The following is a 24,629-nucleotide window of genomic DNA, read 5'->3' as shown; positions in this document are numbered from 1 at the left end:
GTACAATGTGCAATGATCAAATCAGGGTAGTTGGCATTTCCATCTCCTTAACATTTTTAAAAAATTTTGAGTAACATAATAATTATATGTGTTTATGAGATACAGTGTGATATTTCAATACATCTGTACAATGTGAATTGATCAAATCCAGGGAATTAATATTTCCATCTCCTTATCATTACTCATATTCATCCCAGTTAAAATGGCATTATCAAAAAGACAAAAAAGTTACAAATGCTGGTGAGGCTGTGCTGAAAAGCAAAGCAAATACTTGTATTAACATTGTTGGCAGGAATCAAATTAGTATAGTTATTATGAAGAACATTATGAAGTTTTCTCTAAAAACTAAAAATAGATCTACCATATGATCCAGCAATTCAGTTATTGGGTGTATCCAAAGGAAAACAAGTGTGTCAAAGAGATACCTGTGCTCCCATGTTCATGACTATAGTATTCACAATAGCTAAGATAAGGAACAGAAGGACATCAATGGATGAATGGATTTTCTTTAAACTATGGTATATATGTACACACATATGCACCAACATACATAAGTATATATAAATAAAAAATAGATATAATGAAATATTGAGAGAGAAAAGTAAAAGATATCATTTGCAGCAAAATGGACAGAACAGCAGGACATTAAAATGAACCAGAGAAAAACAAATACTACATGTTCTCTCTCATATGTACATTCTGAAAAGTCAATCTGAATGTAAAAGAGTGATTACAAGAGTGAAGGGAGGGGAGATGAAGGCAGGTTAAATAACAAGTACCAAAACACTAAAGGAATAAATTCTAGTGTTCTATAATGCAATGGGGTGACTTTTATAATGTCTATAATATATTTCATGAATAACTTAAGAAAAGCCTGAAATGCCATTTTTCTATGATGTGCTCTGTTTATGACTTGTCTATTCTAATTCCATTAATCTGTCATTCTATTCTGGTTTTAGTACCACACTCCTAGTCATATTTTATTTACAATTCATTTTAATATTTGATAGATTGTTTACAGTCTCCCACACCCTCCTTATTACCAATCTTTTTCAATATTTTCTTGGCCATCTTTACATATTTACTCTAAACTTTGTAATCATTTTGTCAAATGTCCCCAAAACAGTTTCACTTGGATTTTTTTTTTTTTTTTAAAGAGAGAGTGCGAGAGATAGAGGTAGAGAGAGAGAATTTTTTAATATTTATTTTTTAGTATTTGGCGGACACAACATCTTTGTTTGTATGTGGTGCTGAGGATCGAACCCGGGCCGCACGCACACCAGGCGAGCACGCTACCACTTGAGCCACATCCCCAGCCCTCACTTGGATTTTGATTGGGATTTTAATACACTTTATTTGATAAGAATGGATATCTTTATGGAATTCCAGAAATATACTGTTTATATCAATATTTTTAAACTTTTCAATGCTTTTAAGGTCTTGGATGTTTTCCATTTTATTCTAGCTATATTATATGTTTTGTCTGCTACCATAAAGGCATACCTCCTATATCATCAGCTGTGCAATTTTAAAAAGGTTGGAAAAAACAAAGCCAACAACAGAGTCTTATATATAAAATCACAAATCTTCCACCATCTTAATCATTATGTTTGTGATCAGTCCAGCAGCAATTAATCTCTTTAAACTGTCCTTCTCCCCAACCTGCTTATTTCCATTTTATTCACAAAAATATCATGAGATTCCATGTCAAATACCTTACTGAAGTTCAGATATGCTGTTTTTATCATATTTACCTACCTACTTACTATAGAAGTGGGTTAATCTGGTTGAATACAACTTGATACTAATGAATCCATCCCAGGTCTAGTGATAAATCAATCATTCACTTTCCCAGGTACTTAACAAATTATCCTCACATATTTTAAATTCTTACTTGTATCTGACAATTATACAACACTATTTCTCAAATAAAGTATCACAAATTAAAGAAAAAAAGTGGGTGGGAGATAGTTTAGTCATTTGAAAGATGAATGATTCTAAAATATTCAAACCACCCCAAGAAGCCTAGTTCGACTCCTGGAATGTTTATACTGATAGAGAAAGACTACTTATAATCTTGTTATAATTGAAAAGGCATTACCTTTGCCCCACAGTCTGCTCCTTTCTGAATGCAAAATCCAATGAACCGTGGGTCTGCCACTTTTACCAATATGTTGTCCACACAATAGACATGAATGCTCCAAATACCTCTTTGCTCCATATCCTCCACAATATTATGGGCTGCAAGGGCCCGATAAAGACCACCATTACCATCTAAAAAATAAAATAGTCCATTAGTAGTACACCAATCCCATTATGAGGGTAACCCAAAGATTGTTTAATGTTTCCAACTGGGATGGAGATCTTTGAAAAACAGTTTCACATTACAGAGCCAAGAAAACCGAATAACCATACAGAAGAATTTAGGCGTTAAAAAGTCATTACATGATTTGGAAGGCTATTAAGCGAAAATATCCATACAATAACATTATTAATAGGACCAGGCAACCCCAAAGACCATGTTTCTTTTTAACTCAGCTCCTTTTAATAACTTAGCCTATAATATATTGTGCAACATAAAATTCTCAGGCAATGATAACTTTATAACATATCAAGTTTTATTAACATTTATGAGATTCAAATTAGGTCTCTATATATGTCTCTGACATGGGCTATCTATGTTATACATCTCCAAAATGTTTATACCAAACCACTAGTTAACAAATCAGACTGATGTGAAGATCTATGGTAATTTCAGTACAGGTAAAAGGCTCTTCTTTTCTCCTCTACTTTTAGTGCTGCTTTAATGTTCTTCTTTCATCAACAACCTTGGCCATTGCTTAAATAATAACAAAAAAAATCTCACAACTTCCCAAAATAAAGCTAAGAATAAACAGGAAACTCTTTCATTAAAAGAATTATGATTTTTACATAGAAAATTAAGATGAAATAAAAGCCTGCATCTGGAGAGCACCATTTTTAGTACTATTATTTCTTCTCTTCCAACTATGGTCTCACATAGATATAAACTTATCAATAGGCTTATTTTTTATTTATTTTTAATTTAATTTTATTTGTTTTTCTTACTGTCTTACATGACAGCAGAATCCATTTTGATAAAATTATACAAGCATAGGATTATATCTTATTCTAATTAGAATCTCATTCTTGTGGGTGGGCATGATGGTGGGGTTCATACACATTTTCATATGTGTACATAGGAAAATTATGTTAGATTTATTTTTATAGTTGTGATCATACTCAAGGTCACTGTATGTGGCTACATAAGTGGTACCCTGACCTATTGTAGTGGGTACCACCAACAAACCACAACGTGCACACACTAAGTTGAATTGTACAAAGCTATGGCCTTAACCACATTTTGTATGCAGTTCTGTCTGTATTTTTGTTCTCTTAATCTATTTAAATGACTTTTCTCTATTGCTTATTATCTCTAAACAATAATTTTAATGCTACTTAAGAATTAATGCCATTTAAAACTATAATTTTGCCTCTTATTTATTAAACAGCAGGTGTTTTCCAATTTTTCACCACAATAACATAATGTTGCCAATGACACTACTATATATGTAAAACACTGGGTAAAGAGAATAAATATCCTGAATGCTGTTCAAATTCACTCCAAGTCAGATGTCTACACAAAGCATGTATCCATTCTACCAATGGGCATTTCCATCTTTTTAAATCATTGCCAAGTTGCAAAAAAAAAAAATTAATTCTTTTTTTAAACATCCAAATCAAAAGGAAATAAAAATTTCATGATTTATGCTATCAGTATTTCTAGTCATCAATAAATAAGGATGATTACAAACCTGGAGCCATAGAAACTTTGTTCTTCTCTTCTAAAATAATTTTCCCATCAAAACTCATAGCAGGCAGCATTCCCTGCTGAAAAAAGACTACATTCTCTTTTTTTAAACCAAAGTACTTGTGCTTTGTGAAAAATTCCTTTGTAGATTCCATTGTTCTGCCACTGGTCATTATATACCTTACAAGAGAAGAGTACAAGATTCTCTAAGTAATAGTAGAACCATGAGAATTAGGGCAAAGTAAAGTTTTATCTATTTACTGAGCTAAAGAAAAATTTTGAGAGCACTTGTTTCTTATTTTATCTTCCTTTGTCTTTTTCCTGAGTAAGACAAATTCATTAGCTACTATTCAAGAGGAATTCCTCCAACAATTTTATGCATAAGCATAAAATAAATCTATATAATAGTAAAAACACTTTTTCTAACAGAGAATCTACAGCTAGGTAAAATATTTAGAACTCTGTGAAAGTATATTAAATTCAAAGCTTTTATTATAGGGGCTGGGGATGTGGCTCAAGTTGTAAGATCTTGAGTGAGTTACTTGATCTTTTGTGCCTATTTCTTCTCTGGCTGGGTACATAATGATATCTTTGTCTATGATTAAGGATTCTGTAAAGCTTATGCTAATGTTTGGGAAGGCACAATGTCTGTCAGAAGGTTGTCTTAGGGGCTGGGGATGTGGCTCAAGTGGTAGCGCGCTCGCCTGGCGTGCGTGCGGCCTGGGTTCGATCCTCAGCACCACATACAAACAAAGATGTTGTGTCCGCCGAAAACTAAAAAATAAATATTAAAAAATTCTCTCTCTCTCTCTCTCTCCTTAAAAAAAAAAAAAAAGCTTTTATTATAAATAAATAGGGAGAAGAGATAACTGCCATGCAGTCTAATGATCTCTCATGCTTCTTTTTTTCAAAGAACAAATACATTTTTATTATTTATTTATTTTAATTTGTTATATATGATGGCAGAATGCAATTCAATTCATATTACACATATAGAGCACAATTTTTTATGTCTCTGGTTGTACACAAAGTAGATTCACACCATTCATGTCTTCATACATAGGGTAATGATGACTATCTCATTGCACCATCTTTCCTACCCCTATGCCCCCTCCCTTCCCCTCTCTCCCCTTTGCCCTATCTAAAGTTCCTCCATTCCTCCCATGATCCCCCCTAAACTTTTGCCCCCACCATCCCCATTATGAGTCAGCATCCTCATATCAGAGAAAACATTCGGGGTTTGGTTTTTTGGGGTTGGCTTACTTCAATAATACTTCAATAATATACTCCAACTCTACTCATTTACTTGCAAATGCCATAATTTTGTTCTCGTTTAATGCTGTATAATATCCTATTGTGTATATATACCACATATATATTTTCTTGTGTTTCTTTATTTTATTAAAAATTTTTTTGTGTCTTTGTTTTATTTATTTATGTGGTGCTGAGGATCAAACCCAGTGCCTCATGCATGTGAGGCAAGTGCTCAACCACTGAGCTACAACCCCAGCCCTTATTTTATTAAAATTTAAAATGGAATTTAGGATTTGTCGCCTTCCATTTAGAATCATAAAAGTATAATTATACATTATATTGTCACAAAAATTCAATTTATGCTAGTATGGCAAAGGAGAAAAAAATTCCATCTAAAACCATGATTAAGTAACTATAGTAGTTTGGGGCCTTTACTATAAACTACATGTAAGTAGGGATTTTTGTTGTGATGACTGATTAATCCCCAGCACTTAGGAGTAGGCACTCCATTAATATTTCTTAAATGAATGAAGGTATGATTCTCCCCACAGTAAATAATTTGGGTATTTTGAACCTTGGCACAAAAAACTGGGGAATGATTTAGATGATGACAAAGAGGTAACTAACTGCTTGGCATAAGAAAACAGAAATTCTGAGTTGTGAGAAGATGGAAGAAAATCCAGCATGACTGATGTTAGGAGGCCAGGGGCATTAAGTAGAATGTTGACTGCTTAGAACACAAATGTCCTTCAAAAAACTTCCACAGGAATCAAGATGAGGAAAAAAAAAAAAAAAAAGACAGCAGGCCAGTACTTACATTGAGAAGAGCTAAAAAATCTGAAGGGGAAAAAAAATATCTTCAAAGGCATCAGAGAGCTGCAGAAGCAACACAGATTGGATCTAAAGTCCCAAAGAGGAAGAATCTTTCAAAGGGGAATTAAGGATATCCAGCTGCCTTGTCCTCAGAGTTTTGTTGATTTTGTGGTAGAGTGTCTGCATTTGGACCAAAAGCTACTGCTAAGGACAGAGAAGAGAACCAGCAGAGCTTTTACTGGTCACATGAGACTGAAATAACAAGATTAGACTTGAGAGATATCAAACACACAGCTGGTTTCCCCCTCAAAATGTACTAACTTCCAAAACTACCCTGGGAAAATAATTCAAGAACTTCTAAAAAGAAGGGCAGAATTTCCTGTAATCTCTTAGTGCTTAGAATGCCAACACTGACCAAAGTAGAGGGTCTGAGAATATGTCATACACTAGTGGAGGCCGAGAACACCAGTTTGACCTACAGCAGAGAAATCAATGTAGCTTTCCATCTGGTGTGTATATGGAAAAAATGGGGTGGGGGAAAACTAGATAACCTGATACTTAAGGATATTAGTTTCTATACTCAGAGAGCCACCCAGAACAGTGACTGAAAATAGACCCATACCATGTCATCATGAAATGTCAGCTATTAAAGGTATAAAGAGAGCCTAAATGCTTTCAAATTAAAAAAAAAAAAAAAAAAAAAAAAGACTGGGAATCAAAATGGCAAAATGGCATAGATATTATAGCAGTACTGTAAATAAAGCAATGCCCTCAAATTCTGAAGAAACTCATTTCTTTAAAAAAAAAAAAATTCTATACCTAGACAAACTATCAATCAGTATGAAGTTTCTACACTAGAAGAGTCCACAGAGTAGGTCCCTTCTTAAAGGTACCTCTAAAGGTACTTGGGAATATAAAAGTTAGAAGTGAGTAGACATTGTTAATTAAGGCCATAGAGGTCATCTATCTAGCTATAAGAAGTACTAATTCTTTTTAAAAATGTTTTTAGTTGTAGATGGACACATTCTAACATATACAGTAAAATATACCTCCCAAGAAAATCAGAAATAATAGAAAATGTGTCTGCATATGAATAAGGTGTGCAGGCATTTTGAATATTGTAAAACAATATTTGTTCAGACATTCCCATGAGACATATCTTACCATGGAATGATGCATTTGTTGCCATGATATTTTTCAGCTAACTGCTGTAGCTTCAGGATACGTTCTGCTTGAATCTGAAAAAGTGTCTTATGGGATGGCAACCCAACATCATACATCCCCTTGGGATATGCAACTCCAAGTCTTGTCCCCTGCCCACCGGCTAGAAGAAGAACTGCTACTTTGCTCTGAGAAATCTGGAAAAGTCCTAGAAAAGAAAACACTTGTATCAAAAAACCTCTATAATTCAACATACAGAGGTATTAGCAAAAACATACCCAATCTAAGGCATGAAGAACAAGGAATCTACAAAGAATCATGAATGACTATCTTGTTAATAAAAACATTTTTATTATTAAAACAATTAAATTTATGCAAATCAATCAATCACCAAAAAATGAATGATATACTTTATGAACTAATAAAAATTTCTTCTAATAACATGAGGAGACAAGGAGTAAGAGATGTTATAAAGGTTTTGTAAAAATTTATCAGATGTGGCAAATCAAGAAAAAGATAAAAGAAGATACCAAGTTTTCAGGACATATTATGATGCTATTAAACTTCCTCCAAAAAAATTACTTCCAGCCTATAAATCTATCAAAAATAATTAATCAATAAGCATGCAAATACACTAGGCAAGCTACTACCCTATATACGTCAGAGAAAAGAAACTTTCAGTTGGGAAAGCAGTAGAGTGAAATGGTTAGGACCCCAGGCTCTGAAGTTAGAATACATGGGCTGAAACCTCACTAAAATGAATGAAGCTTGGGGAATTACATACAAAGGGCATTAGAAGACTTCGTAGGGTGTGGGAAATACTCTAAATCTTGATTGAGGTGATAGTTGAATAGGTGAATATGTTTGTAAAAATATAAAATTATCCATAGTATTGTATGCAATTATATTTTAATAAAATTTGGGCTGGAGGTGTAGCTCAGTGGGAGAGCATTTGCCTAGGATATGCAAGGCCCTAAGTGCAATCCCCTATGCAGCTCAATAAACAAATTTTGTAAAAATGTTTTTAAAAGTGGGCCATATTCAGTATTTCAGAAAATAATGAGATTCAGAGTCTTTTCATGACTAACAGTTCTTCTGTCTAGAATCTGTCATTTTTCACCAGTTGAATATTCAGCAATAAGTACTATTCAAACAATGCTTGAACAAAAATGTTATTCTTTGAACCAAAATGAATTCAAGATAGATTAAAAATCCAAATGCAAACAAATGAAACTAGAAAAGCTATTGTAAGACAGAGGCTGTCAGTTTGGATTAAAAAAGAAACACCAATATCTACTATATTCCATTTCTAAGACCCATTTTTTCACTTAAAGGTGTACAGTCTCAGCATCAAAAGGCAGAGAAATTTGTCGGGGGAAGAGGCTGAATGAAAACTGGGTCTCTGGCAAGCAAGAAAAACTATAAAATGTAAGATAAGATTAAAGCAATGGTTAGTTTATGTTCTAATTTTTTGAATTTCATGCTTTCATTAAAATTTTTAGAAATTTCTGTGAAGAAATGTGGCCACTGGCCATAACTGTAAACCACCATTAATTAGAGTCAGCCCTCTGTATCTGCAGGCTCTGCATCCATGGATTCAACCAACTGTGGATCAAAAATATTCTAAGGAAAAAAAGAATTGTGTCTGTACTAAATTTGAACAGACTATTTTTTTTCTTGTCATTATTCCCTAAACAATATAGCATAAGAACTATTTACATAACATATACACTGTATTAGGTACTATAAGTAATCTCAAGATGGTTTAAACTATATGAGGGGATGTGTGTAAGATATATGCAAATACTATACCATTTTATATAAGGAACACAAGCATCCAAAGATTTTGATATCCAAGGAGGATCTTGGAATGAATCTCCCACAGATACCAAATCCTCAGGTAATGTGGGTTGATCGAATTTATGCTTTATGTATTTTGTGTTTTATGTATTTTTTTATAACAGGTTTTCTTAAAGATAATATAAAAGCAATGTGAACTTAAACACTAAATCCACTATAAAATTTGAGGTGTTAGTCCTGATCCTACAATTTTTTTCATTAGCACATATCTATAGCAACTATTCCAACTATTTGATTGGCGGGGTGGAGGTGGGGGTTACCAAAGATTGAACTCAGGGGCACTTGACCACTGAGCCACATCCCCAGCCCTATTTTGTATTTTATTTAGAGACAGGGTGTCATTGAGTTGCTTAATGCCTAACTTCTGCTGAGGTTGGATTTGAATTCATGATCCTCCTACTTCAGCCTCCTGAGCCGCTGGGATTACAGGCATGCACCACTGTGACCAGCTATTCCAGCTATTTTTTAATGAAAGAAGTTTAAAAGAATATTATATATTTTCATAATTTTTACCTTTAATCTGAAGTTGACCTTAGATATTGGGATTTAATTTTCTCTTTCTTCCTTAACTAGAATCAGAATTTTCCTTATTATTAACTTCACAGCATTTACTTGTACGGTAACAGTTGAATATAAGAAAATAACTTTAAAACTCAAAATAAGATATAATACTCTCAATTTTAGAGACAAAATACTCAGAAAAGTTAAGTCTTGCCCAAGGTCACATAGCTAGTAAATGTGAATCAAGATTAGAAACTCACAACAGGACCTATTCACTAAACACCATACTGCCTCCCACAGTCTCTTACCACGTCCAAATATTTAACGCAGGTATTACAGTACTATAATTTTTAGATGTGTAAACTTCCTTCCTAATTCTGTTGCCCTTTCTTCTCTTTTCCACTGAATTCATGAAAGACTGCCCACATTTTGTTTTTTTAATCTCTTCTTACCCACCATCCTATACAGAAAAGCTGTTGAATAAGAAAGAGCCTACATTCTCTAAAACTTCCCAAACACTATTTTTTTTTTTTTTTTTTTTTTGGTCCCTTGGTGTGCTTTTTGGGATTGAACCAGGACCTCACACATGCTAGGTAAGCAATTTGCCACTGAGTTACAACCCAGTCGTAAACACTAAAACTTTATTCTAGATTTATGTCTACCTTAAGCAAGCTCCATAATCCCCATGTAACAAAACCTGAATGAAATGAAGGGAGCAGGGAACCATATAAGACAAATATGAAAACTGTTTAACACTGGGTTATTCCCTGAGTTATCAGAAACTATGTTTCTAGGGAATAAATTAATTCTGCTATAATTGATCCACAAAGCATTATTTTAAAGTACAAATCCACAGTCTCTTGGGTTGGAATTGTTTCTGAATGCAAAACTCTTCAAAATTTAGAAAATATGTATTGAGGAAATATATAATAACATTTTATTATAATTACATTCCCAGCAGTTCTGGAATGACACCCCATGATCAAATTAAATGAGATAAATAAATATAAATAGCCTCGGGTCTCTTCAGGTCAATTTTTCCTCCAAAATAGATTTTGTACCATTTCAGAATAACATATAGAACTGCAGTCTGTCTGAACACTCAGATACCACCAAAGGTATTAGAATCAGAAATATTTCTGAACATCATTTTAAAAAGCTACAGGTAAATATTTTGAATATCGTGACTTTGGTTCTTTTTGTACTACATATTTGCCTCATGAGCACATGTTGTAAGTTGTTTTACCATTAATGGGGCTCTTGACAATCTTCTGGACTTTTTATTTTAAATTATTTCCCTTAGCTATCTTACCTGAAAAAAGTAAAAGCCACTCTTCTACAGTCCGTGGATCAGCACCTGCTCCCTAATGCCATTGAACACCAATTCAGTGATTTCCATAGGTTCTAACCAGTTATCAAAATATCCCTGCATAAACTTTTCTCTTCTTTGGATCAGTTCCCTCAAGTATTGCTTCATTCCAATTTCCCATTCTTTTCAGTTTTAAAGTTTTCCTAACCAGCAATTCACACTGGCTTCATTTATTCAAACAAGTAACGTGTTAGTTTCTACACTTTCTTCTTTCTACCTGTGGGCCTAATAACTAATCTGGTCACCACTACTTAAAACTGGCATTGAGATTATGCCCACCAGGTGTACACCTCCAGATAAACATAAATTTACATCTTAGCTCCATCTAACCACAAATATTATAAAGAATTATAACACAATCTGTACACATTTGTGCCAAAAAAGCTTTTGCATTAATATCTTCCTGCCGATGCACCTCACTTAGGAGTAGACAGAGAAAAACAAGAGGGAAGAAAGCAGTCTCTGGAGTATCAGAGTGGCATTTTCAAAAATAGACACAGCTACATCTGTTGTCTACAGTATAAAATTGCATGTACACTGGCTAAAGTAGTCATCTACTTCAGTATAAAATAAAGCTGCAATGTTTATCAAAAGCATATAACAAATTAGTATGTCTTATAATGACAGATAAAATACCTATTAAAATTAAGTGGACCAATAAAATTCAATACGCTTTTTTGTTATATGGCAATAATACACTATTTCAAACTGTATGTGTCAGAACATAAATTTTGTATGGGAGCATGATGAAAAATGAACTGATTATGCCATTCTATTTGTCTTGGAAAAATTAATTAATATACTTGGCCAATATGACAATTAGGAAATTATGAATGTCTCCTATTCTAAAACAACTTCTGTACATGTATGAGAAAACCTGAAAAGTTTCAGGTTATCATCTTTTTCATCTCTCCATTATAGAATGTAAGAGTTAATAACTTTCCTACAGGGGGGACTTCAATACAGATCAAATAACAGGTTTTAAAAAAGAAAAGAAATGAAAATTTAAACCACAGTGAGACATTTTCTTAGCAGGAATCTCTCTCTCTCCTTGTGTTGTGGGTCCAAGAGCATTTGAGTGCTTTTCCTGATAATACTTACAAGAGTTTACAGTAGACTATAAGAGATCAGATGTTTCCTAGATAATTTCCTGCTTGCACAAGTTCCTACCATATACTTCACAGTACACTTTAACCTGGGCATGTGTCTGAAACAAGGAAGGTAAATAGCATAGGTGCTTCTGAAGGCTGCCAGAACTTTCTTTAAATTATCAGCACTCCAAGACATTAGAATGGTATCAAAAGGCTATTCAACTAGTGGAAATAAATGAAAGCTTTTCCAAAAAAGTTAGTCAGAGGAAATATTTTAAAGTCTTTAAGTTTTAATTACACAGTATGGCTGAAACTGTTTCCCCAAAATGTTAAGCACAAACACAAACTAATCAGTGAACTCTCTATTTGAATCAACCCATTTTAGACATGAGAGAATTATTATAGATTATTATAAATTTTATTAGGCTTAATAACAGCACTGTAATTAGTAAAAAAAAAACACGTATATAGAGATATATACTGAACTATAAAAGGGTAAAAATCACAGATGTTTAAGATTTGCCTTAAAATAGTGCAGCAAAGAGAAAAGGGATGAAAAAGAGGGGTAGATAAAGCAAAAGTAGCAAAAAATAATTTTTAAACAAGGCAGCATATGGGAGTTAATTATACACATTTGTATCTGAATATGGTTGAAATTTTTTATAATAAATTCTTCAGTCAACTATACAAACAATTATGTCAATTGTGCTTATGTGTGTGTGAGTGTGTGTTTGAGAGAGAGAGCGAGAGTGAGCGAGAGAGAGAGAGAGAATATGATAAAATTACTAGTAAGTATTATCTCTGGTTTGTAGGATGGAAGAGATCTTGTATTTTTTTCCTTTGTAATTTTCAGTGTTTTCCAATTTTTCTAAAATAAGCATATATTACTTGTATTATTACAAATCTATTAAGACTATCACTACACTATAATTCAGAAAATGTAGAAGAAATAATGTCATGAATGCATTTCTTCTAAACAATCCAATTGCTTTTCTACTATAATATTATATGGTAAAGAAGCACAATTATATTAAGAAAATGTGGTGTGTCTACACAAGGGAGTTTTACTCAGACACGAAGACAAATGAAATTGTGGCATTGCCAGTAAATGGATGGAAACGGAGAATATCATGCTAAGTGAAATAAACCAGACTCAGAAAATTAAGGGTCAAATGTTTTCTCTCTTGTGCAGAAGCTAGAGTAAAAGAAGGGGGAAAACAGGGGAAATGAATATCATAAAGATACAGGAAAGATCAGAGGAATAGAAGACTGAGGAGGGAGGATGGACAGGAAAGGGAAGGAAATGAGAAATGAATTTAACAAAATCACGCTATGTGCATACTCTAATATACCACAGGGAAATCCACCTTTATGTATATGGAAAAAGCACCAATCAAAAATGAATAAATAGATAAATCAGTAAAAGGAAGATCAGTAGAGTAGAGGAAGAAAGGAGGAGGGAGAAGGGGAGGGAAAAGCAGGGGGAACAGGGATTAACGTAGTAAATCAAATTCCATCCATGTATGACTTTGTCAAAATGAATCAAACTACTATGTAGAATTATAATGTGCTAATATTTTTTTAAAAGCATCATTATGGGGTCGGGGTTGTGGCTCAGTGGCAGAGTGCTGGCCTAGCAGGCTTGAGGCACTGGGTTCGATCCTCAGCACCATATAAAAATAAAATAAAGGTACTGTGTCCATCTATAACTTTAAAAAATCTAAATAAAAAAATAAAAAGCATCATTATGATTAATAGGAAAATTTTATAGGCAAAAAAAGACTAACACTGAACAGAATTATTTTTTAGAAACTTTTTACTCAAATAAATATGCATTCATCTTAATAAAGAATGGGGGGTGGTTATTAAGCAAATACATTTTCCCAGTGTATCTTTACCAAAATGATATTCTTTTCAAAGCTTCTAATTACTTCTCGTGCAGATCTCAGCTTTAAAAAATAAAGATTTTCCAGTTATTCTTCTTCATTCCATTGCTTACACCTGGCCATAAAACTTCAAAAACTACATTTAAGCAAGATCTCTGTTCAATAAGAAGGTTACCTTGGTATTCATCCTTCAGAAAAAAAAGAATTCTTCACCCTAGGTTTAAAATGTCCACTATCATCTCAATAACCAGAAGATGTTTTTAAATGACTGTACAAGGCCTTTTCCCCATCCAGAAGAAAAATAGTTGTCCTTCATTCGATTACCAGGATTTTCTTACTATCTGAAATATAATAATCTTCACAATGACCATCTCTTCTCTTTGAGGATCTACTGTAGGATCTTTATTTTGTTACAAATTCATATACACATAGTAATTTCTGGCTAAGTAAAAAGAATATAATGTCAGCTACAAAGTCTCCTTCTCCACTCTTTACTGTGATTAAGCCACATAAATATTTAGCTTGAAAACAAGCCAGAAGGAAGTTTGCTTTGCACCTTCTTATGATACACCTTGGTACTAATAGTTCTGGATTATAGTTTAAATGGAAAGTCATAAATGTAGACAAGTTCTACAGATTCCAACCAAAAGATCATAAAAAAAGATTCAAATTACAGGAGGTCCTGATTGTTCCTTGCAGCCATTACACAAAAATCAAAAGTTTTGACTTTCCATAAAAGTTAATACTAAGATTTACCTTTAAAATTACAAGGTGAAATATAGGCAGCTGGAATAACAGAGGTAACCCAAGGAAAGAAGGAAGTGGATCTCAAGAAAGGAAATTATAATATCACCAAAACTTTCCATTCACAAGGATTCATCTGAAAGTCATTCTCTCACATCTTAGTCACAGAGTCATTGTTTAAGTAAGGCACTAGATTAGCCACCACCAAGCATTTTAGATATGAAAGGCACCTCCTTGAAGAACATCCAATTATTTTCAAACTGCTTTTTTAGTGTGTTCTATATACACAATGGAGTATTTCTCAGCCTTTAAGAATGACTTCCTGGGCTGGGGTTGTGGCTCAGTGGTAGAGCACTTGCCTAGCATGTGTAAGCCACTAGACTTGATTCTCAGCATTACATAAAAATAAATAATTAAAGTTATGTCCATCTCCAACTAAAAAAATATTTTAAAAAAACAAAACAGAATACTTTATAACATTTGCTACTAACTGGATGGAACTGGAGACTATCATACTCAGTGAAATAAGATAGTCCCAAATCCAAAGGTGAATGTTTTCTCTGATATGAAAAAGCTAATCCAAAATAAGGTGGGAGGCGGGGTGTGAAAAAAAGAATAGAAGAAAGGTCAGTGGAGCAGACAAAGGGGAATAAAGGAAAGTGAGGAGGGATGAGAAAGAGAAAGACAGTTGAATGAATCTCACATAACATTCCTATGTACAATTATGAATATACCACAGTGAATCTCACCTTCATGTACATCCACAAGACACTAATTTTAAAAAATACATAAGTAAATAGAAGAAAAACCAGTAGAATAGAGGGAAGAGAACAGGGGGAGGGAGGAGAAGAATGGAAGGGGAAGTACTAGAGACTGAATTAGAACAAATTATATTCCATGCTTTTATAATTATGTCAAAATAAATTCTATTGTCAGTAAATTTGTGAGCCTAGAAAAAGATACAGTCAAGTATATAAAAGGTTAATAATATCAGTTATCTTTCTTTTGCGGGCGGGCAGGATGAGATGTAGGACACCAAAGACTGGAAGAAAAACAGACATGGTATGGTGCAAATAAAGATATGATTACATCTAAAATTACTGCACATCTATCAAAGGAAACATATACAACTGGGCTACGAATATAGTTCAGTGGTATAGTGCTCAGTCAACATATGCACTGCAAAATCCCCAGCACTGCAAAAGAAAAAAAAAAATTTACACTCAACATGTATACAACCAAGTGCCAGGTGGTGATATGAAAAAATAAAAACAGTTCAAAATGGATTTGATGAAATTATAGACAATTTCTGTTATTTTGATACTAGCTTCTGCAATAAAGTAATGCATTTTTTTTTAGAGAGAGAGAGAGAGAATGAGAATTTTAATATATATATATATTTTTTAAGCTTTCAGTGGACACAACATCTTTGTTTATATGTGGTGCTGAGGATCGAACCTGGGCCGCACGCATGCCAGGCGAGCGCGCTACCGCTTGAGCCACATCCCCAGCCCAAGTAATGCATTTTTTTTTTTTAATTTTTAATATTTATTTTTCAAGTATCGGCGGACACAACATCTTTGTTTTGTATGTGGTGCATGAGGATCGAACCTGGGCCGCACGCATGCCAGGCAAGTGTGCTACCACTTGAGCCACATCCCCAGCCCCCCAAGTAATGCATTTTTAAAAGAACAGAAAATTATTAATCCAATCTGCTCAATCACAAATGAGGAAATGAAGCCAAGATTGGACAAAAAGCGTGCACAAACACTCAAGGGCCTTGGCTACAATGTTTAGTCAACCTTTTACTTTTCAGAGAATAGTAGATTATATCCACAGCTCTTAACTCTACCTTTTGTATTTTGCTATTCTCAAAAGAATGTGTGTTAAATCCCCAAGCAGAAGAGCCACTGCACTCCACAACTCCAAGAGATGACTTTCCCAGGTGACCCACCTAGGTAGAGAAAGGGCAAAGACCAGACCAAGGTTGGATTAATATGAGCAAAGACAGAAAGGGCATAATGTAATGTTCAGGAAAAGGGGAATTATTTGGTTCATTTAAATGTGTGGGAGTAGGAATGGGGAGAAACAGGGAAGAAAAATGGGACTGAAAATATAGGCCAGGGACAAGTTAGGGAAGATTTTTCAGATTAAACCAAATTAAATTGAAATGTTTAGTTTTTTTTTTTTCCCCTCAGAGGAAAAAAGACAGTGGAGGTATAGAAATTGAGAAACCAAAGAGACTTTTCAGGCAAATTAAGACTTAAATGAGAAGAGCCTTAAATGGGACATAGAAATGAAAATGAAATACAAGGACCAGCAATGAGAGATGTTGCTGATATCCTGGCAAGATTATTTGTCACTTTCTGGTCAGTCACCTGGTTTAAGGTAGTATGAGAGTTAAAATGTTAGTTACATGATCCAGCTACTTTAACATTTTAGTATGTCTCTAATAACAAGTAAGATATGCTCAGTACCTTCACTTTCCCAGGCGTGGAGCTGATCTTGATCCCTGGTAGCACTGCCCAACACTTCTCGGGGAACAGGCTCCATTCGTGCATCCACTTTCTCTTGGTGAGAGGACTGGTTAAATCCTTCAATAGCCTTTTGGAAAAATAAGTTCAACTCCTCAAAGTTCATGGCCTGGAGTTCAGCATAAAGTTCTACCTGTTGGGTTTCTTCCAATTCATTCCAGAACTGTAGCAGGTGTTCTTGCCCAGCTCTGGACAACCTGAGTTTGAGGTCATTAACATTCATAATGCTCTGGTAACCAACCTCTGTGAAAACAGGGGTATAATTTCTGCAACTGCAAGCCTAAAAAAGAAAAGGGATGAACAGCAGGTCAAAGTCCAACCTTCAAACCTAAGGGGTTTTTTCCCTACTAAATTAAGTACAGATATGCACTGTATATCGATGTTTTGGTCAACGACAGACTGATATGACAGTGGTGCCAAAGATTATATCACCTAATGACATCACTGCCATCTTCATGTAAGTACACTCTGTGATGTTCACACAATGACAAAATAGGCTAACAACACAATTCTCAGAAATGAATTCACATCATTAAACTACACATATCTATAATTTAAAAAAACCTGATATTAAGAAAATTAATTTCTGTCCTTCTGTAGCTCAATATTTGTAAGGGAACAGACATGTAAAAGAACAACAATTAGCATTATGTACCAGACATAAAGTACTTTACCTACATGGTCTCACTTAATTTTCAACAACTCCGTGGCACACATACTATTGTTATCACTATTTACAGTACAGGAGACTGAAAAGACTGAAGCACAGAAAGGTTAAGCAACCTAGCGAGTTGGTGGAATGGGATGTGAACCTGAGCAGTCTGATTCCAAGGGCTCACACTCTGCCACATTTAAGTCTTTGAACTATTCCTCTGACCACTAAGCTACCAGTCAACACGTGAGCTATTCTCCTTTTAACTCTAATGATAAAAATAACTGTTGTTGCATTCAGAACACAGCAATATTCAAGAATAGAGAACTACTTATGATCATGAAAAATACATTTCAATTCAATAGTCACTTCTGCAGAGAAGCAATGAAAATATGTCCATTATCTCTATTCACTAAAAACTTGAATCCAGATTCAAGAGACACACATAACAATTAGAGAAAGAGACGATTTTTATTTTTTAGAGTATTCTATGACCAAATTCAGGTCAAAAGAACCTACAAGTGTGTCCTCTGAGGTGTAATAATACAGCATGTACAGCCTTTCCAACAAGGGAAGATCAATGAATGCCGTATCGCCCACCTGTAGACAGGGACATAAAAAGTCAAAACAGAAGCTGTAGCCCCAGAAGACCACAGGCACTCTGGAAACCCAGTTCATCTGCACCTTCTGCAACCATAAGAAGTCTCAGGATACGAAAACGGACCATACCCCGACACTGAGGTTATCTCTTGTCCCATGTGCCTAGAGGAATTCCAGATGCCCATCACAAATCAGATTTTAGAATAAAACAGAAGTGACTTTCATTCTAGGCTCTGCTGCCTAAATCAAATAAAAAAATGTTTTCAACTTTGTATCTTCATCTATTAAGTGAGAATAATAAAAATTTCTTCACAAATTCAGAGACATAACTTGAATAATCCTTACAAACAGAAAATGAAACACAAGTAACTTAAATAATTTGCCCAAGATTTTATAACTAGTGGGTAAAAAAACAGGAATTTAACACCAATCTACCTTACTCTAAAAATCTATGCTCTTTCCACAATAGATCTTTCATAAAAGTAGAGGAAATACTGCCAGGTGTGGTAGTGCAAGCCTGTAATCCCAACAGCTCTGGAGGCTGAGGCAGGATGAGTGCAAGTTCAAAGCCAGCCTCAGCAACTTAGCAAGACCCTATCTCAAAAATAAAAAGGGTGAATGGGCTGGGGAATGTAGCTCAGTTGGTAGAGTATTTGCCTTGCATGCACAGGGCCCTGGGTTCAATCCCCAGCTCCACCAACAAAATAAAAAATAAAATAAAATAAAATAAAAAGGGTGAAGATATAGCTCAGTGGTTAAGCATACATGGGTTCAATCCCCTGTATCACATATACACACAAAATCAGAGGAAATACTGAGCACACAACACAAAGCCTCATTAAAAAACAGAAGCACTAGGAAGTAAATGTATCCAAGGAACAGAGTTGGGATATGGGTATTAATATTTAATAATTCTACTTTTGTCATAATTCTACTTGGATATGTCCTGAGAACATAGGACATATGGTAGGTGTTCATCATTGTGTGAACCTCATACAGTGTATTTAAACAAACCTAAATGATATAGGTCAATAACTGAACATGGTCTCTTGATGTAATCAAGACACAATAAACACATGGTGTATGAGGCTTCTGGTGGTGTAATACGCATACTGTCTTAGATTTTATGAGTAGAAGTGCACTATATAAAAAGTACAGCATAGTAAATAAACCAATAACAGTCATTTATTATTATCAAGACGTATGTATTGTACATAATTGAATGTGTTATAATTTTACTAGACAATGGAATACTAGGTTTGTTTATACCCAACATCACCACAAATATGTAATGTGATGAGCTACATTATGAGGACAATGATGTCATTAAGCAGGATAGGAAATTTTCAGTTTCATCATGATCTGTGGGACTACCATGGTAGATGTGGTCCACCATGGACTGAGACACTGTTATGTGGCGCATAACTATATTTCTATTTTGTGGCTGTGGGTCCAACAACCCATTCTCTTACGTGAATAGGTTACTCCTCAAAGTTTTCCTTTAATGGAAATACATTATTAAATAATTTAAGAAGAAAAATTAACGTTCATATGCCATTTTTTATTATTTATTTATTTATTTTTTAGTTTTGAAGACTGAATCCAGGGGTGTTTTACCACTGAACTATATACCTAGCCCTTTTTAAAAATTTTTATTTATTTTATTAATTTTAGTTGTTGGACTTTTTTTTTTAAATTTATATGTGGTACTGAGAATCAAACCCAGTGCCTCACACATTTGAGGCAAGCACACTACCACTGAGCCACAACTCCAGCCCCTATGTCTATCCATTTTAATCTTTTTTAAAATTATTTTTAAATTTTGAGACAGGGTCTTACTAGGTTGCCCAAGCTGGCCTTGAATTTTCCATCCTCCTGCCTGAACCTCCTGAGTCACTGGGATTATAGGCATGCGCCACAAGGTCCAGCTCACTCACCAAATATTTAATGAGCACTGACTTCTACATTATCTGGGTGATTGGCAAAACACAAAGAAGAAAGCGACAATGAATATGCTCACATAGGAGACAAACAAAATTATCATATAAAATTATTCTTATCTCATAAGAATAATGAAGAAAAATAAAGTGAGAGAAAGAGCTAAAAAGCAGTAAGGATAATGGCGGTTATTTCATATCAATGGTCAGGTAGAGCCTCTATAGAGCTAACATTTGAGAAAACATTCAAATAAAGAGGGAACAATTTTTTTTTAATATTTATTTTTTAGTTTTCGGCAGACACAACATCTTTGTTTGTTATGTGGTGCTGAGGATCGAACCCGGGACACACACATGCCAGGCGAGCACGCTACCGCTTGAGCCACATCCCCAGCCCAAGAGGGAACAATTTAATAACTTGGGAAGGAGCATTCTAAGTAGAGAACTTCAAGTGGCCCACTTAATATGTTCACAAAAAAGTAAAAAAGGTCCATGTAGCTGGTGCACAGTGACAGAAGCAAAAAATGATTGGAAGTAAGGCTGGAGATCTAGTTAAAGGGCAGAATGAATGAGGTTTTGTGGTTAAAGTAAGAACTTTGGGAAGCCCACTGGAGAATGTCAAAGAAGGAAATACCATGGTCTGTCTCAGGTTTTAAAAAGATCATTTGTTGTTGTGTGAAGGGAGGGGGAAAAAAGGATTGTGACAAAGGAAAAAAAATGGAAGGAGAGAGACCAGTTAGGGTATTAATCCTGTAGACCACATGAGAGATGATGATGCCCTAGAGTGGTGGTGAAAGTGGACCAGTAGGATTAAGTAATGGATGGAACATGTACTAAGAAATCAAGCAAAGATGACTCCACCTTATGGTGCCATTTACTGAAGACAAACCCTAAGATAGGAGCAGATACAGGGATAAGTATAGCGAGTGGGAAGAATCAATACTTCACTTTGTCATATTAAGTTTGATATTAGACTTCGAGGAAATACTAGAGCTAAAAGCTAAAACTTTCAAGGTCATCAGCATACATGATCTTCAGTTATGGACTAAATGAGATCCCCAAGGAAGTGCAGGTAATTATAAAGCAAATTCAGGAGACTGAGCCGTGGACACTTACTAAAGTATTCAAAGACATTTCTACTGATTAATAATACTGCTATTATGTTTAAAAACATCATATTAAAAATAGTTGAGAAGAATGAATTTATATCAAATTATTTTCCAAGCTATGGCTCCTAGGGTCTCATTTATACTATCACTATTGCTCAGATTCAAGGTAGTAGTACATTGTAGTGGGAAGATCAGCAGGTAAACAGTAACAGAAGAATAGGAAGTTCTCTTTCTTTACCTATCATTTCACTTTCCTGTGTGTGTGTGTGTGTGTGTGTGTGTACATATATATATATATATATATATATATATATATATATATCTCCTTATGAAGATAAGATCATCAACCCCAAGAGTCATGAGTAGAGTGGGCTTACTCTGCTAAAAAGTATATACAAACCTATTATTATAACACTGAAAGTTATAAATCAAAATTTTCCTAAAAAAATCATTAGATACTCATTCATACAAATATAACAATTCACAAGTTAAGTTTTTATATCTGGGCCCAGAACACTGGCAATCTACAAAAGTTAACAAGGTCACATGTGCACATTTACACATAACTACGCTTGAGTTCTGGACAAACAATTCATCTATGATGTTTACCTGAAGCAAATAACCACCTCCCTCATATCACTATAGTACACTTGCCACCAATACTGGTTAGAGGAGTATGTATGTGTGTATGATGATAAACAGCAATGAGGAAGATAGTTTTTAAAAGACAAGATTTAAAAAAAAAAAAAAAAAGACAAGATTTTTATTCTGACAACCAAAATCTGAAAAAGTTGAAAATCTGCTCTAGAAATTGTGATGAAGCTTGGTACATGCCCATAGCCTAATGCATCTGTATGAAAATAAATGACAAATATGGTAAGAAAGCACCATTATCAAATATAGCTTTATTGCAATGTAAATACCAGTATTAAAGAAATCCAGTATTTCCTCTTCCTTTTCTTGTCTCTTTTTTGTCCCTATCTCTGCTTTGAGGGCTAGAAGTATACACTCCTTATGGATAACTAAACCTCTTTAGAGCTTTTTGAAAAATAGTGTTGAGGTTGACCATAACCACTGACTGAACCCTGTAACTGCTTGGCAGCATAGCCCATGAAGTCTTTCGTAGCCCCAGTTAAGAGAGCCAACTGACTAAAACGTAAGGACAGACAACTGCCTTCAATTTCCTGCAAACCCTTGGGTCCACACCCAGTTGCTTTCACCTCAAAGTCTTTAAACTTTAACTCTACATAATGACATATACATATTATAATCACTACCACCTGATTTCAGATTTCATGAACCAGGGACAAATAAATATAGTACAGCGACCGGGCATACTTGATAAAATCTTCAAGAAGCCATCTGTTCAGCAAATATGTGGTCTCTTAGCTCTCCAATCCCATTCTGCCTGGCCAAGCGAGGGGAAACCCAGAAATTTCAACCTTCTCCCATCACCAATATTAAGACAAAAAAAAAAAAAATAGTGGCAAGCAAGTTTGGTCATATTGTCATGTCCGCAGCAGGTATATCCTGTCCTTGTCAAAGTCCTCAATTCTTTTCCCCATATGTTCAGGACACCCCCACTCGCTCCCACCTGACAGTCCCAACGACCACACCTACCCCGCCTGAAGGCCCCCCAAACTTGACCAAACTGTCCACAGGATCTGACCTGAGAACCTCAAGGCTCCTATCCCCCACCCAGGTGAGGGCTCATTTCCCCGCCCCCAACCGCCTTGAAAACGTATACATGTTATAAAAATGTCCAGAGATTGCCCAAACCTCCTCTCTCAACATCCCCACTTTATCTGGGGGCGTCCTCGTCCCATCCCGGCCCCGCCACCCACCCGGAGGCCCATCCCACACACCCTCCAGCTGGGTCTCCAAGAATGGGGTGCAACTGCGGGGAGCACGAGGTGGCGCGTGCGAGCGCCCCGGGATCCGAGACGCGGGCCAGGTGGCCGGCGCTGTGCCCGTAGTGCGACGCGTACCCACGTCGGCGCGCGTGGCGGAGGGGCGTTTGGGTGGTGGGGGCGAGACCTGGAACCTGTCTCCTCACCTACTGGGAGCCCCTTACCTCCCTCCGCGCTACCGCAGCTCCACTCGGCTCCGGCTCCTACGGCTCCGCCACTCATCGGCGTTCCGCGCCCGCTCGGAATATATACCCTCATCCGGGGGGCCAGGGCGGCGGGGCGGGCCGGGAGCTGGGGCCGAGGGGAGCGCCGGCCCCGGCCACCCCGCCTCTCTCGCCGCTCTGAGTGGCTGCGGGTGCGGGGAGGAGCGGAAGCCGACCGCCCTGACACGTCAACGGCGTGAGCGCAAGCCTCGAGGCGGGCACCGAGAGGGGCGCGGCGCGAGGCGGGGCTCTTCGCGTCACTCACTCTCTGGACCAATAGGGAGGCCCCGGGCGTCCTGTCAGTAGGACTAGCGGGGGCGGGGTCAATTGCGTCCGCTCTCTGGGGCCCAGCCAGACGACCCGGGGCAGTGAGCCGGTATCTCTTAGTCGTCCCTTTGGCCCAGATCCGCGGGCGCACACTCTGTCCAGAAGCGGATCAGAGATCAGAGTTGGGCGGAGAGTTGTATCTCTGCAGGGCAGATTTCCGGACACCCACGCAGATGGTTGAGAAAGGACCACCGATTTCTCCGGAAAAACTTCCAGGGCGGGCCTGGGGCGCCCTCTGACTTTGGGCTAGTTATTTCGTCTCAGGTTCGCTAGATACCTGCACGGGCCCCAACTTCGTCAGGGGTGTTTTTGAGTCCCAAGCTGGTGAAGCCAGGCCGCTTTCCTTTTGCAGAACCAGACTTGAAAGAAATGCCAAGAAAAGATATTAGGTAACCTAAGATAGCGGTGAGCGTGCCAGTGAGAGGGAGCCCGGGGTCACCCTAAGGTGCCTGTGGATTTAACCTCGCTGGCCACTAAGATGGTGATTGAATGACCTCCGGGGCCATTCAAGGGCGGATGTTTAACAGTCCTGTTACACAACCTTTTGCGGGTATGCAGGTACAGGTTATATATTAAGCACTCTGTCCTTGAAAGTTGTGTTTGCATTTAAAGTTGTGTTTCATTTTGCAGTTTTTGTAAGAAGTCCGATATGAAATATCAAAAGCACCTAGATTTAACATAGGGCTCCTCATAGGGAAATTCCGGCATATTTAGGTGCCTTCCATATTAGTAGGTTTCCTGTTTTAACTTTTTTCTTCTTGCATGTTTTCTATGAGAATTTTAGTGTCAATTTTTCAAGTTTGTAACTTAACCAGGGGTTGTAATTTATAAATTAATTTTCCATTTGAT

General features: G+C 36.1%; 1 protein-coding gene and 1 non-coding gene across 4 annotated transcripts in view; one reads left to right on the top strand and one right to left on the bottom strand.

The window, feature by feature from the left end:
* Uap1 (UDP-N-acetylglucosamine pyrophosphorylase 1) overlaps nt 1-23,595 on the bottom strand; it is a 38,329-nt gene extending 14,734 nt beyond the window's left edge. For 2 of the 3 annotated variants that reach the window (XM_046428971.2, XM_046428972.2), the window contains exons 1-5: nt 23,415-23,593; nt 16,986-17,322; nt 7,061-7,265; nt 3,834-4,009; nt 2,102-2,274 (exon numbers count right to left, since the gene is read on the bottom strand). In XM_046428971.2, coding sequence (XP_046284927.1) covers nt 2,102-2,274; nt 3,834-4,009; nt 7,061-7,265; nt 16,986-17,265 — 834 coding nt within the window. In that variant the 5' untranslated portion in view covers nt 17,266-17,322; nt 23,415-23,593. Of the gene's footprint in view, nt 1-2,101; nt 2,275-3,833; nt 4,010-7,060; nt 7,266-16,985; nt 17,323-23,414 lie in introns of all 3 variants that reach the window. The other variant, XM_058574101.1, reaches the window with a different exon arrangement.
* Trnaa-ugc (transfer RNA alanine (anticodon UGC)) lies at nt 18,921-18,993 on the top strand. Its single transcript has one exon. It is a non-coding gene; the product is annotated as a tRNA-Ala (tRNA).
* Nucleotides 23,596-24,629: the final 1,034 nt, after the last annotated feature.

The sequence above is a fragment of the Marmota monax genome, unplaced genomic scaffold (genome assembly GCF_021218885.2).
Source record: "Marmota monax isolate L192 unplaced genomic scaffold, Marmota_monax_Labrador192_F-V1.1 WCK01_AAM20220418_F8-fsc00145, whole genome shotgun sequence".
Taxonomy (NCBI): Eukaryota; Metazoa; Chordata; class Mammalia; order Rodentia; family Sciuridae; genus Marmota; species Marmota monax.
Note: the sequence above shows the minus strand (reverse complement) of the source record. Positions and strands in the feature narration are given on the sequence as shown.